Raw genomic sequence first — 12009 nt, 5'->3', positions numbered from 1 at the left:
ACAGCGTACACCAGATATAGCTATCCTGTGACGTTCCGACATTTTAAAAACTTCGGATCTGCAAGCTGAAAGCCCTACATTTGGTTTCCGGTCATGAAATTTGTAAATAGTGATTTATTAATAGAAAGTCTAACTAATAAAAATGTCAATTTTCTATACACCTGGTTAAGTGTTAACATGAAGGAAACGACAATTAAGAATTAATCATATTGCCTTCTCGCAATAGAGGTGGTCGAACTTTCCTCGTTGTTGATCTTTCCCGATATGCTATCGAAGAACACCTACCAGACACATACATATCCAAGGCTAGTAAACACTTTAAAACCTCAATCTCTGGGAGAAAATTTTCATTGATTTTAGTTTCGAGCACAACTGTTCGTAACCAACGATATGAAATACCCGGATCAACTCGTCAATGGTTGCCAAGGGTCCTTTGAAGTCCTTCCAAAACAACATGGCGTTGTACACTCTTTCTTGTATCCTGTCTTTCCCGTGATATGTCTGTTCCAGTTCTGTGATCTTCGTATCCGGGAATCGGAACTTCTTCATCATGTATCGAATCTCATTCTTATCCAGGGAAGTCTTTATCTCCTCAAACATCTTCAACAGCAACAGTTCTGATAGGAAATCAGAAAATTGTAACATGAAAGCAATATATATATATCTAGATACTATGAATTGCACTTGTAAAAATAAAAAACAACAAAATACCAACATGGCAACATAAACATAATTCAATCTCATATTCCATAAAACTAGGGTAAAATATGAACAAAATAAAGATTTACACGGCGACTCCTGAAAAAGTACATTAAGACCATGTGTTCCGGAAGAGTAAGCGTCTTCTAGTTCATCGACGACATTATCATGTAACATGTTCAAGTCGAGAGATTTACGTAATACTTTGGCCAATATTAAAGATTTCTCAACCAAGTTCACTGTACATTGTCCACAAAATCATCACATTCAAACCCCTCGAAAATTTGGAAGGCTGAAATGACCTTAGCTGTTGATAGGATGTAAAATAAACCAAACCAAACTTGATAGGATTTTTGATCAAACATAACATACTTGTCGGCATGTGCGTTTAGAAAAGTCATGACTGTGACAACAAAGAAAATACCAACATGTTAACAGAATCTTCATTCAAACACAAATTCGATGAAACTAGAGCAAAATATGAACAACAGAAAGATTTACAAAGAGAACGTACAAGGAGAATAAAGTTTTACGGAATGGTAAGCGTCTTCCGCTTTATCAAGGACGGCTGCAATGTAAATCTTGCTCAATCTCATTCAGCATTGTAGCTAGACTTCAACGGAACCACTAGGTATACTCACGAGCATCAAACACGTCCAACTTGATACTACGAAATGGAACCTCTAGACATTATAAAGACTAACCAACAATTCTAACCTCATATCGCTCCATTTACCATTTACCATACCCGAATATCTTTGGCCGAAAACAACCAATTTGAAGGAAGGATAAAATTTCCGTGCAAACATAAAATTTGCGCTTCGTTGCACAAAGTGTAACTACATTTAGATTCAAATTGTTAATTACCCAAAGCGTCACCCACAAAGTGGAACAATCATTTTCATGTCATTTCTAAGTCAACAACAATGACGTCATAATGGCCACGGTTGGATGCTCTTCATTAATTTTTAATTGTATTTATTTCTGTTATGTATAGTCTACAGTCACATTGTCGTGCAAATGTAAATATAAATTCAGAACTAACCTTCACGCTCCATCGCTCGTCTGATGAATCGACCAATTGGCTGCATAACGCCACTAACACAAATATCCATCGGTGGCGTCTTTAGTGGGTTGTTGTAGAGGCGCAGGTCCTTTAATCCCGAAAGGTTGTCGAAATTTTCCGGAAGTGACGTCAGCGAATTATTATTCAAATGTAGCACTTTGAGATTTTTTAGTTCACAGAGAGCCTCAGGCAAAACACAAATGTCATTGTTGTCCGCTACGAAGGACTGGATGTTCTTCATGCCGTTGATGGTGTTCGGGAGTGTTCTCAGTGTGTTATTGGACACTATCAGATAGGAAAGTCCAGAAAACTCAACCTCATCCGGAAGTGAAGGAGTCGGATGTCCGTTCCTCTGGTCATATTTCAGACGTTCAAGATTTGGTATAGCAAACACTATTTTGGGAAATTGTAAGAACTGGTTATTTGAAATGTCCAAATCAGCGAGTTCATTCATTCCTTCAAATTCTTCAGGAATATCGTCAAGTAAGTTGTCAGAGAGATCCAAAACATGGAGGTTCTTGATGCCACAAAAATCAGGGTCTAGTGTGCGGATCTGATTATTGCTCAAGTTCAGAACACGCATTCGATCAAATCTCGAAACGTCTTTTGGTATAGCTTGTAGCTGATTGTGTCTCATGTCTAAAACCTCTAGACCTCTGAGTGAACACATCGATACGGGAAACTCTGTGAACGCATTTCTGCTAAGATTAATTTGTTTCATTTTACTCAAACTTCCAAAATCTTCTGGAAGTGCAGAGACTTTGTTACCATCAGAGAGAAATATTTCCATACCGTGAAGGGAACTGATAGCTGGAGGAAGAACCTCGAAAACATTGTCTGTTAGCACTAAAGAATGTAAGTGACGGAGATTCTCCAGCTCCACTGGGAGGTCGGAAATCTGGTTCTTCAGCAAGCTTAGAACTTCCAGATTCGAGCACCAGCAAAGATTCTCCGGAATTTCCTTGATGTAATTGTTCCCGACGTAAATTTCCTTGAGATTGTACAAGTTGGAGATATTATCAGGGATTTCCCGTATCTGGTTGTTTTCCAGACCCAACACCTCTATTAAATGTAGATCACATAGCTCGTCAGGAATGGCCTCGATCTGGTTATTGTTAAGTCCTAATATTGTAAGATTCTTGAGGTTGCCAATTTCCGGTTGTATCGCCTTTAATTTGTTGCCGCTCAGAGCAAGTTCCGTCAGGGTTTCCATCCAATATACCTGAATTGGAACAAACTCAAACTCATTATCGTCTAAAAGAAGTTGTTCTAGACATGCAAAGTTTTCCGTTTCTCTCGGTAAGTTTGTTATGTGGTTTCCTGATAATGCGAGTCTGCGCAGTTCCTCAATTTTACACACTTCCGCCGTGATAAAGTCGAGTATATTTCTCTCCAATGCAAGCACCTTTAGATTTTGACAGTGGCCGATCGTGTTGGGAAGTTCGGAAATCCTGTTTTCACTAAGAATTAGATACTCGAGCTGTTCCAGGTATCCAATTTGTGCTGGAATGCGCGTCAGTCTGTTTCCGCTGAATACCAGCTCGCGCATGTCAAGAAGACTTGCAATATCCGGTCGTATTTCAGTAACTTCGTTATTGGAGAAATCTAGCACACGAAGATGATATAGTAGATATATGCTATTAGAAATGACATCTATGTTATTGTTTGGCACTTCGAGAATCTCTAAATTTACTAGTCTCTCTATTTCGTCCGGGAGACTGGTTAAACCGTTGTCTCCGAGCATCAGATGTGTGAGTTTTTCGAAAGAAAATACTCCATCCGGAACGACCATCAACATCTGTTCATTCAGATCAATTGTCACGTTCTGTCCGTCATCAAATAAGTAGTCGTCTAGGTTTAGCGGTTCTGGTTCCGGTTCTTCATCAATTTCTGTCAATTCCTGCGAAGTTTCCCGAACGTCATTCGGAACATCATCGGAATTCTCCTGTGGAACGTTTTGGTCCTCTGGAGGTCCCACGGGATCCGCGGAACCGTCCATGTCTGTAAATGATTCAGAAATAACAATATAAAATGTAGTCGACACAGCATGAAATACTAAGTTCTTATTATAGTTTGTTTAGTTTCCGCTAGGTGTCACGTTGAGATACTTTCCGGCTAGAATTGGACAAAGACACAAAAATGGGCAGCACATTTCAATAGGAATTTTGAATTAAATGCAATATAGCAACATTAATATATTGAATTTACTCGTTCACATGTTTCGTCCTTCTACCACTACCAGTGATGCTATGGGCCTAAATCTAAAACGCAGTAGGCGCCTAAGGAACGCTAAAATTGACTAACAGTGTCTAACACCTGCTATTTCGAAGCTTGTACAAATGACACTCAAGTGAATATCACCTGAGAGAACTGGTCTTACGAGAGCTAAACCAATACCTTAAGAAACAACGGACCATATTTACTACTGTACTACTCAATATATCATAAATGAATTATGAAATCGATCTTTATTTAATTCATTTTCTTCCCTCATCGATTTTTCTGTCTTCAGATAAAACACCATCTTGTTTACTTCACTTATTCGCTGACACTTTTAAGTGGTAAATAATCACGTCTGACCACTGCCTAGTGTCCCTACTTAACTGCTTCCTTCGCCCGGAAACTTGTATTCAGGTAACTAGAAAATCGATACTGAAACCAATTTTAAATGTAACATACTGTTTGACGTATCTGTGATACTTGTGGTCTGTAGTTTGTATATCTGTCCCAAGATTCATCAATTCTCTTCGAAAATACCCCCAGGTCGTTATCCTAGATATACAATGCGGCAAAGTGGGCGTGTATAGAAACAGCACAACAGATCTATAGTTATAGATAAAAATTTATTTCTCTTTGAAATCTACCAATGGATAACCATCAGCTTTGGAGTATCATGGAGACAGGTGTGGTATTTGTTTACAGTTGTGAGCTAAAATTCAAATACACGTGATCTAATTGTCGTTTATTTATTTTCCCCATATGTTTCTCCTATTTTTCACCTTCAAAGTCATGAATATATCATAGCTTCTTGTATACGGTTCGTGAAACAGAACAACCCTGTTTATTTGGTCGGATATTTATATGCAGAGGTCACATATTTCTCTTCCGGTCGTCCTCCGAATTAGAGTTTATAGACAGTCTTTTTATCATTATTAAAAGCAAGACTTAATTACATAAATTATATAATATATAGTATAGATGTAAATATATCATTTATCTAAAAAAACTATACGATATACAGTTGATTTATACACAATTAATGGCTGAAAACTTTAAAGTTTTAAAAAATATTTCATTTGTTGAGCAAAGAACACAAAGACGCCTTTGCAAAGAAATACAAATTGCTTAAAAATATTGAAATGTCAGCTTTCTGAAAAGCACACAAACTTACATTATTACCACAAAAAGTGAGTGAAATAATTTGGCTTTATTTATCGTTGGTTCGCGAAGGTTAATAAGTATCAAGGGTTGTATATTTGTTGACCAAGATTTTACAAAGTGTATAGAATCCTATAACTGGTGGATGTTTAAAGGTATCAGATTATAGGATCAACGACGTAGAAGGTTAAGAAAACAGGGTCTAATAGAGTTTTCCATTACATGAGATTGTAAGCTTCGCGACAGGTTGACATGTTTTAAAGTAAAGATGAAAAGGACAAAATCAAACACAGGTAGCCATTTTGATGTACCATGTTCAATTTATGGTGTAAAGTCATTGTTGATATTATGACATCACGTTCGATTTCTGTGTGGCGCAAACAAGGAAAAGCTATCCATGGTATATAACACACCGACACACTGGATAACAGGCGGATCATGTGATATAATCTAGTATTGATTTATTCCTTTTATAAGTCAGACTGGAAATTAATTTTCGTTACATCCATCAAAAAAATCCGAAAAATAAATATATATGATATTCACAGATAATTGAAACGGTAATTTTTCAGAAACCTGTATAAGCAATGTTTTTGTGAGATAAATTCTCTGAGTTCATTATCAAAATAAGATCTCTGAAGGTGATTAATATTCATAATCTAGTCGTACAAATGTGACTGACGCTGTTACAATTTTATGTATAGAGTTAGGCAGGCTGTCAATTTATTCTATAGAAACATACACGGTCACGAGAAAGTATGCCACTGGCAGGTGACCGAGGACTCACCTTTGACATAAGACTTGAAAGCGACCTAACAGTCATTACATTCGTACATGATATTACGAACTGACATTGCTCAATTTAAATTATAATTGAAGCTGTTTGTTGCTAATTGAAATCAGTACAATTCATCATTTAAACGAAAATCACCTGTTTATTTTTTTTAAGTGTACTTCACATTAACGAGTAATTTCAATAAGACGTTTTTAATTTCCGTTATTATTTCTCGTGAGTTATTTATGACAATAAAGATGCTGCACTTTGATGCACTTGAAGTCATCAATAGTTTGAATACATATGCATGTGTATGGGCCGTGGGTTGGAAATTCGCGTCAAGTTCCTGTGGGACGGTAGTGAGCGATGGGTTATACTGCATGAAGAAACTAGAGTGTCCCGGGGAAACCCATTTAGTGGGGCATGTGACTCCGCGCGTCCGATCGAGGATTCAAACTCGATGCCTTGTTTAAAGGTGTTCCCTGTGATGTTCATTTTGTTTCCGACAACCCAAAGTATGGTCCTCATCATCAATAAATATATATATCTATAAATTTCATTTATTTTACAACAATTGCAAAAGAAATTATCAGTCTATATAAACCGCTCTTATTGACCCGGATAGAAGCGCGCTGGGGGTCTTTCTGTGGGAGGAAACCGGAGTACCCGAGGAAAACCCACGTGGTCAGGCAGGTGAACCCTATACCTTTTCACGTCGTTCTTGGAATCGAACCCAGGACCGCTAGGTGACTGAAGGCGAGTACGTTACTACTGCGCCACCCGATTACCAAATCAATCATGTAGTGTCAGAAATATTCTCGATCGTTTTTATTCCTGATATAATTTGAAATTATCAGTGATCTTCATATTTTAGTCAATTCAGTATTGATTAATTATAGTCCGGTTAAACAGTCTCGGTACAGCAGTAATGCTGGGACAGTGTTGAGGTATATATTATACCTATAATGGATCCTTCTCAGTATTTACATATTTGTTGACAATGTTAATGGCTTTCTGGCCACACAAACCACGGGCATTACATTCACAAACCATTGAAATATATATTGATCAAATCTAGATTTGTAAATGTAAACAAATTCCATAAAATATTTGCCGACATCAACAAAACTGATGTACTATTGTCTAGCGTTAAGGAACCAAGCATATTTGAAATTTAAAAACTTCATCGATATGGGTCAAGCATTCTTAGATTACATTATGATATTGTCATAATCATAATATAGAGCGTGTAAAGTTACATAAATTTGATGGGCAATTGTGTGTATTAATAAATGGCTTAGACTATATAATAGGGCGGGGGTTCACTTGTTCAAAGAATTGGTAGAAAACACACCATTCGCCACAAATATTCGTTTAACATATAGTTTAAAAATATATATAACAAAATTAAATGCTTTAGGTAGAAGGGAAAAATGAAATTTTCTTTTGAAAAAAAAAAGAAAAAAAGTAATTTTTCAAACATTGCATTTCAAATTTATATGTTATCAAGCTAACCGTTCTTTGAACAGGTGTATTATGTACGTGTCTTAGCCCAGGTGTGCTTGGGCATATCATTAATTAAACTAACTGAAAATGTTTTCATTGTATGAAATGATCAAATACCATATTTTAGACGATATCGACTTACTCAATTATATCTTTAATACAAATATAATGGCATATGTATTGACATGCTTTGTCTGTCCCTTACCTTGTATATACCATTAAGTACTTACAGAAATGAGGGGCCATGAATTTATTTGTCAAAGGGTTTAGATATTATTGTCATAGGTAAAATGGTCATGAGTGTATATAAATGAAACCCGTGTTTGAACTTATACATGTATACAAATACGTGCACTGACGGTTTAAAATATTAAAATAAAATCGAACCTGCCTTTCACTCTGAAAAAATCGCTTGCTGAATAACATATACGAGTCGGTGATTAGTATTCACATATACAACACTATAGCCGAACAAATAGATTCGTCTCCAGATTCATCCACAACCGTCTGCAAAATCTTGTACTGTGTCGTATTAACTATGCAGACAGCAATGAATAAAAATTATTTTGAATAGAGAGCTGAAAATGTTTTCAGACCTGGTAAGATTTTTACAACCCTCAGACACACTATACATCAAAAGTTTAACAACCCTCAGACACACTATACATCAATGATCTCAAGTTTGATTTATATTCGTCTAATCACATTGCATTATAATAATTTCTTGATCAAATTAGATTTTCAAAGGACCTCCTCGTTCATTTTAACAACGACAGTAAATCAAGGAAATGTGATCCGGCCTTGACCAATTGTCTATGGTTGTCTAAGTGTTAGTCTACACGTAGGAGAGAAAAGAAAATCAAAAGGACCAAAAGTACAAAAAGGTTATCAAATCTCCCTGCCAAATGTCACCATATATTTGTACCTCAGATCGTCTTTTTGACAGAGTTTGTGAAGATCTAGGTCCTTTGTTTGTCTTTTTTGTATGCTTTTTTAAATTGTGATATTTTTTATGTATCCAATGAAAACATGCTAACTTAAACATGACATATACAATAAAATGAAGTAAGTTCATTTCAATGTTTTGTCAACATACAGGTAGCGAGTTGAGGTAATATGCAGTTGTAGACCATGCCTGGATTTATAAATGCTATACATGCGTTAAAGAATCAGAGTGTTTTTTTTTTTAACAAATACATTATTTTCCACCTACAACACTATCTAACTGTTGGTTTGTTACATACAAGTACCCAGAATTCAGTCCAGACTTTGCCTTTCCTTATCTTGTCTTCTACCTTGACAACTCTGTGGCTCTGACACCATAACCGACCTATGATACCCAAATATTGTTTATTTTTTATTGCAGGTGAACATATACAGCGTGTGTTAAGCTTATATACTAAGATTGACAGACGGTATTGAATTTCATATGAAGTTAAATCACGATTTATTTTAGATTATAGATGTGTCAAGCTTAAGATTGACCAGTTAATGACAAAACAAATACGTGCCAGCGAAGCCAAGGTATTTTAACAGGATATGATTTTTATCTTTTCAGTCGATCGATATTTCATTTACATTCCATTTCAGTGTATACAAGATTTATGTGGCTACAGGAAAATTTGAGCTAATTGATGGCTTTAAATAATTCAATACTGATTTAACAACAAAATTCTTAAAAAGTTTGCATTAACGTCGGTTACTGGGGGGCAGGGGTGGGGATGCAGGTAATGTGACTGCAGTCACGGGGAATGATAGTTGAAAGCCTAGTGATGTGTATTGCACCACAAAAATTCCACTTTCGAAGGTGTAAAATGTGAATGGATCCTGGGATGAATATCTTAAGACCTGATTTCGTGCAATCGAATCGAATGGCTGTTTTCAGGAAAACGGATGCAGTGAAGCGGAGGAACAGGGGGAGTGTTGAATACTTTTTCGGCAAAGCGTGTCAAAGGATGAGGTATGGTATGAAGGAATGTGGTGATTATGTTTTCTTATAAACCGACCCAAATAAAGATATCACCGAGACGAAATGGGGGTGGGGGAAGGGAGTTTGGGGTTGGGCCAGGACGCTGCGAAGAGAGGGAGTAAGTTTTCGGTTTCCGGAGTTTGAGAGAAGGAGGAAGGGGTAAATGTTTTTCAGGAAAACTGTAATCCATATAAGATGTATATTTATACTTGGAATGTCAATCAGCCATTGTCAGTGTCGAGTAATTTTAAGCGAAATAACACTTACTGCTTATCGCAAACATGAACTTCAGTATTCAATAACAAACGATACAGCCACGTAAGTCTGTGCTTTTTTATGCGATTTTCAAATATAATCTACTATATTGATCACCGTACACAAAACAGACCCAATAAGCCAATGTTCGATGTATTAAGAATTGAAAAAAAAACATAAATATATGTATAATAAAAAGTAAATTAATAGGCCTAGTATTAGGCACCAGTTCCTCATGGTAGGCAGGTGCCCCTTTAATCTAATTAACGAAAAGTCTTATTTAGAAATATGACATTTCATATAGTAGTTCAGCATCGTGCAAATATGAAGTGATTAATCAAAATGCACTCCCTTAGCCGATGTATACGTGCCGATTATTCGTCTACCCCATGTGCACACACACACATACTATGTGTGTATAGTATGTATATATACATATTATATATATACAAATACATTTAATATACGTGTACAATGTTGACATCTGCACAAGTTCTAATAACAATTTAAACACACAAGAAAAGGGTATCAAAACCGATATTGCTACAGCAACATACCTGTCTCTTTCATTTATCTCTATTCAACACATAGATATCCAGATGAAGTTGGAATATAGCCGGCTAAGTCCTGTCTAATCACCGAGGACGCTTTGGGTTGCCAAGTGCGAATAACGAGATCGGCGATAAGTCTGCGTGAAGTAACGAGAAGTGGGAGTAATCACGCGCATGACCGGAACTGTAAAAAATATCAACATGGCAGCCACCTAGTTCGGCGAAACTGATGATGTTATGCTAAGAGACCTAGAAGAATAATGAATATTATTACTTTACACCTTAAAAGCTAATTTGCATGAAGTTGTGTTAATCAACATTGTAAGTAACCTTGAATTTTAGCCATATCACATTGGTAGTTTGGTTTGATTTCACACCGAATCAAGGAAGTGTTTGATAGTTCGATGTTCTTCAGGTCTGTTCGACCCCTCCCCCTTTGAGAGTGGTGTGATTGAATATAGCTTTGCATGACTTAAAATTCTAATATTTAGGTTTCTATGTCACTGACAGCTAAACATGTATGACCAACAAGTGTGGGTACTGCCTACGTGTCAATTTTCATGACATAGCTGTGAAAAGAAAGTATGTTTCACTTCCTAGAAAACAAACGAATTCATCTTTCAGTAAAAATAAAGACTACAAGGACACTCTGCAAAAAGAACATGTATTAAATTGAATGGAAACTATGACTCTTCTCTCAGGTAGGATTCGTCCTTTGCAGCACATTTCTGGCTTAGGCCTTAGGTCTTCTTAGACAGAGCCTGAGTACTCTTCCTGCTTTCTCTGATCAGCTTAGACGGTTCTCGGATTCATGAGACTGAATAGAGTGTCATACGACTGTATTCCGGTTAGCCTTTTGTGGCTGTAATGACAACCAATTGCAATGTAACTGTTATACACATTATGTCTTTGGTCTTAATTTATACATTGATTGTTTGAAGAGGCAACATGGATCATAATTTCATTCAAAGTTATCATTTTATTAAGATCTCCTTCTGAGGGATTTCATTGCTCCATGATGTTTATACTCTGTTATGACAAAGGTGGGTGTTTTCTTATTAATGTTATAACAACACAATCTACCTTATATTCAGATGATGCAGACACACACGTCAATATATAACAATAACAATAGTATAAGTTTATCAGATAAATATATATATATGGATATGAACAAGGAAATCCCTTGCTGGAGATATTATCACTGTAACACATGTATTATACAGCTTTATATTTTGTTTTTGTGATTTCGGTTTGTGTGACCTAGAATTGTGTTTACATATACACAAGGTTTATGTATCTATCTACTAAACATCAAATTGGTATACACAGATAAGATTATCTTGTTCTATTATAGCTGGTTGACATTTAGATGTTGAACTTTATATGTAATATTGTGGCTCTGACAGTTTTCTGGTAGATTCCTCTTTCTTTATTTCATTTATTTTTTTTTTAATTAATTATCTCCAGTAATAACCTGTAATAAGGAAACAGGATTTGTTATAGAAAATTAAATAGCATTTGTTTGAAAATCTACTAAATATAGCACTAGATATGGTACAATGAGTTTACTACCAGACAAAGATTTATTGGCATTGCTATAGGAACATAACCAAGCAATATTTTTTAACATTCTGGTCAGAATTTTGTAATATAAGTCTTAGTGCAATACTAAAAGTATTTATGAAAAGGGGAAAAGAGCCAACACCGTTATTGAATATAGGTACATTTCTTAGTTAATACAGTCACTGGAGAACGGATATCTAAAGATATGCATGGAGTCAACCAATCTTCCTGTTAACATATTAAG

General features: G+C 36.0%; 1 protein-coding gene across 1 annotated transcript; it reads right to left on the bottom strand.

The window, feature by feature from the left end:
• Positions 1-318: 318 nt before the first annotated feature.
• Positions 319-10218, bottom strand: LOC132547581 (leucine-rich repeat and death domain-containing protein 1-like). The gene is made up of 3 exons (XM_060211358.1): positions 10206-10218; positions 1745-3766; positions 319-617 (listed from the first exon to the last, which is right to left on the bottom strand). The coding sequence occupies exons 1-3, from the start codon at positions 10216-10218 to the stop codon at positions 319-321; spliced, it is 2334 nt and encodes a 777-aa protein (XP_060067341.1).
• Between the last annotated feature and the right edge of the window lie 1791 nt (positions 10219-12009).

Source organism: Ylistrum balloti, unplaced genomic scaffold, assembly GCF_031769215.1.
Source record: "Ylistrum balloti isolate Yb309-2 unplaced genomic scaffold, AGI_CSIRO_Ybal_v1 Utg369962, whole genome shotgun sequence".
In the NCBI taxonomy this organism is placed as follows: domain Eukaryota; kingdom Metazoa; phylum Mollusca; class Bivalvia; order Pectinida; family Pectinidae; genus Ylistrum; species Ylistrum balloti.
This window is presented reverse-complemented; position numbering and strand designations above follow the sequence as displayed.

Excerpts from the sequence above, each read along its gene's own strand:
- LOC132547581 (XM_060211358.1), bottom strand. Across the intron at positions 618-1,744 it reads ACGAGCGATGGAGCGTGAAG|AACTGTTGCTGTTGAAGATG; the intron begins GTTAGTTCTGAA and ends ATTTCCTATCAG.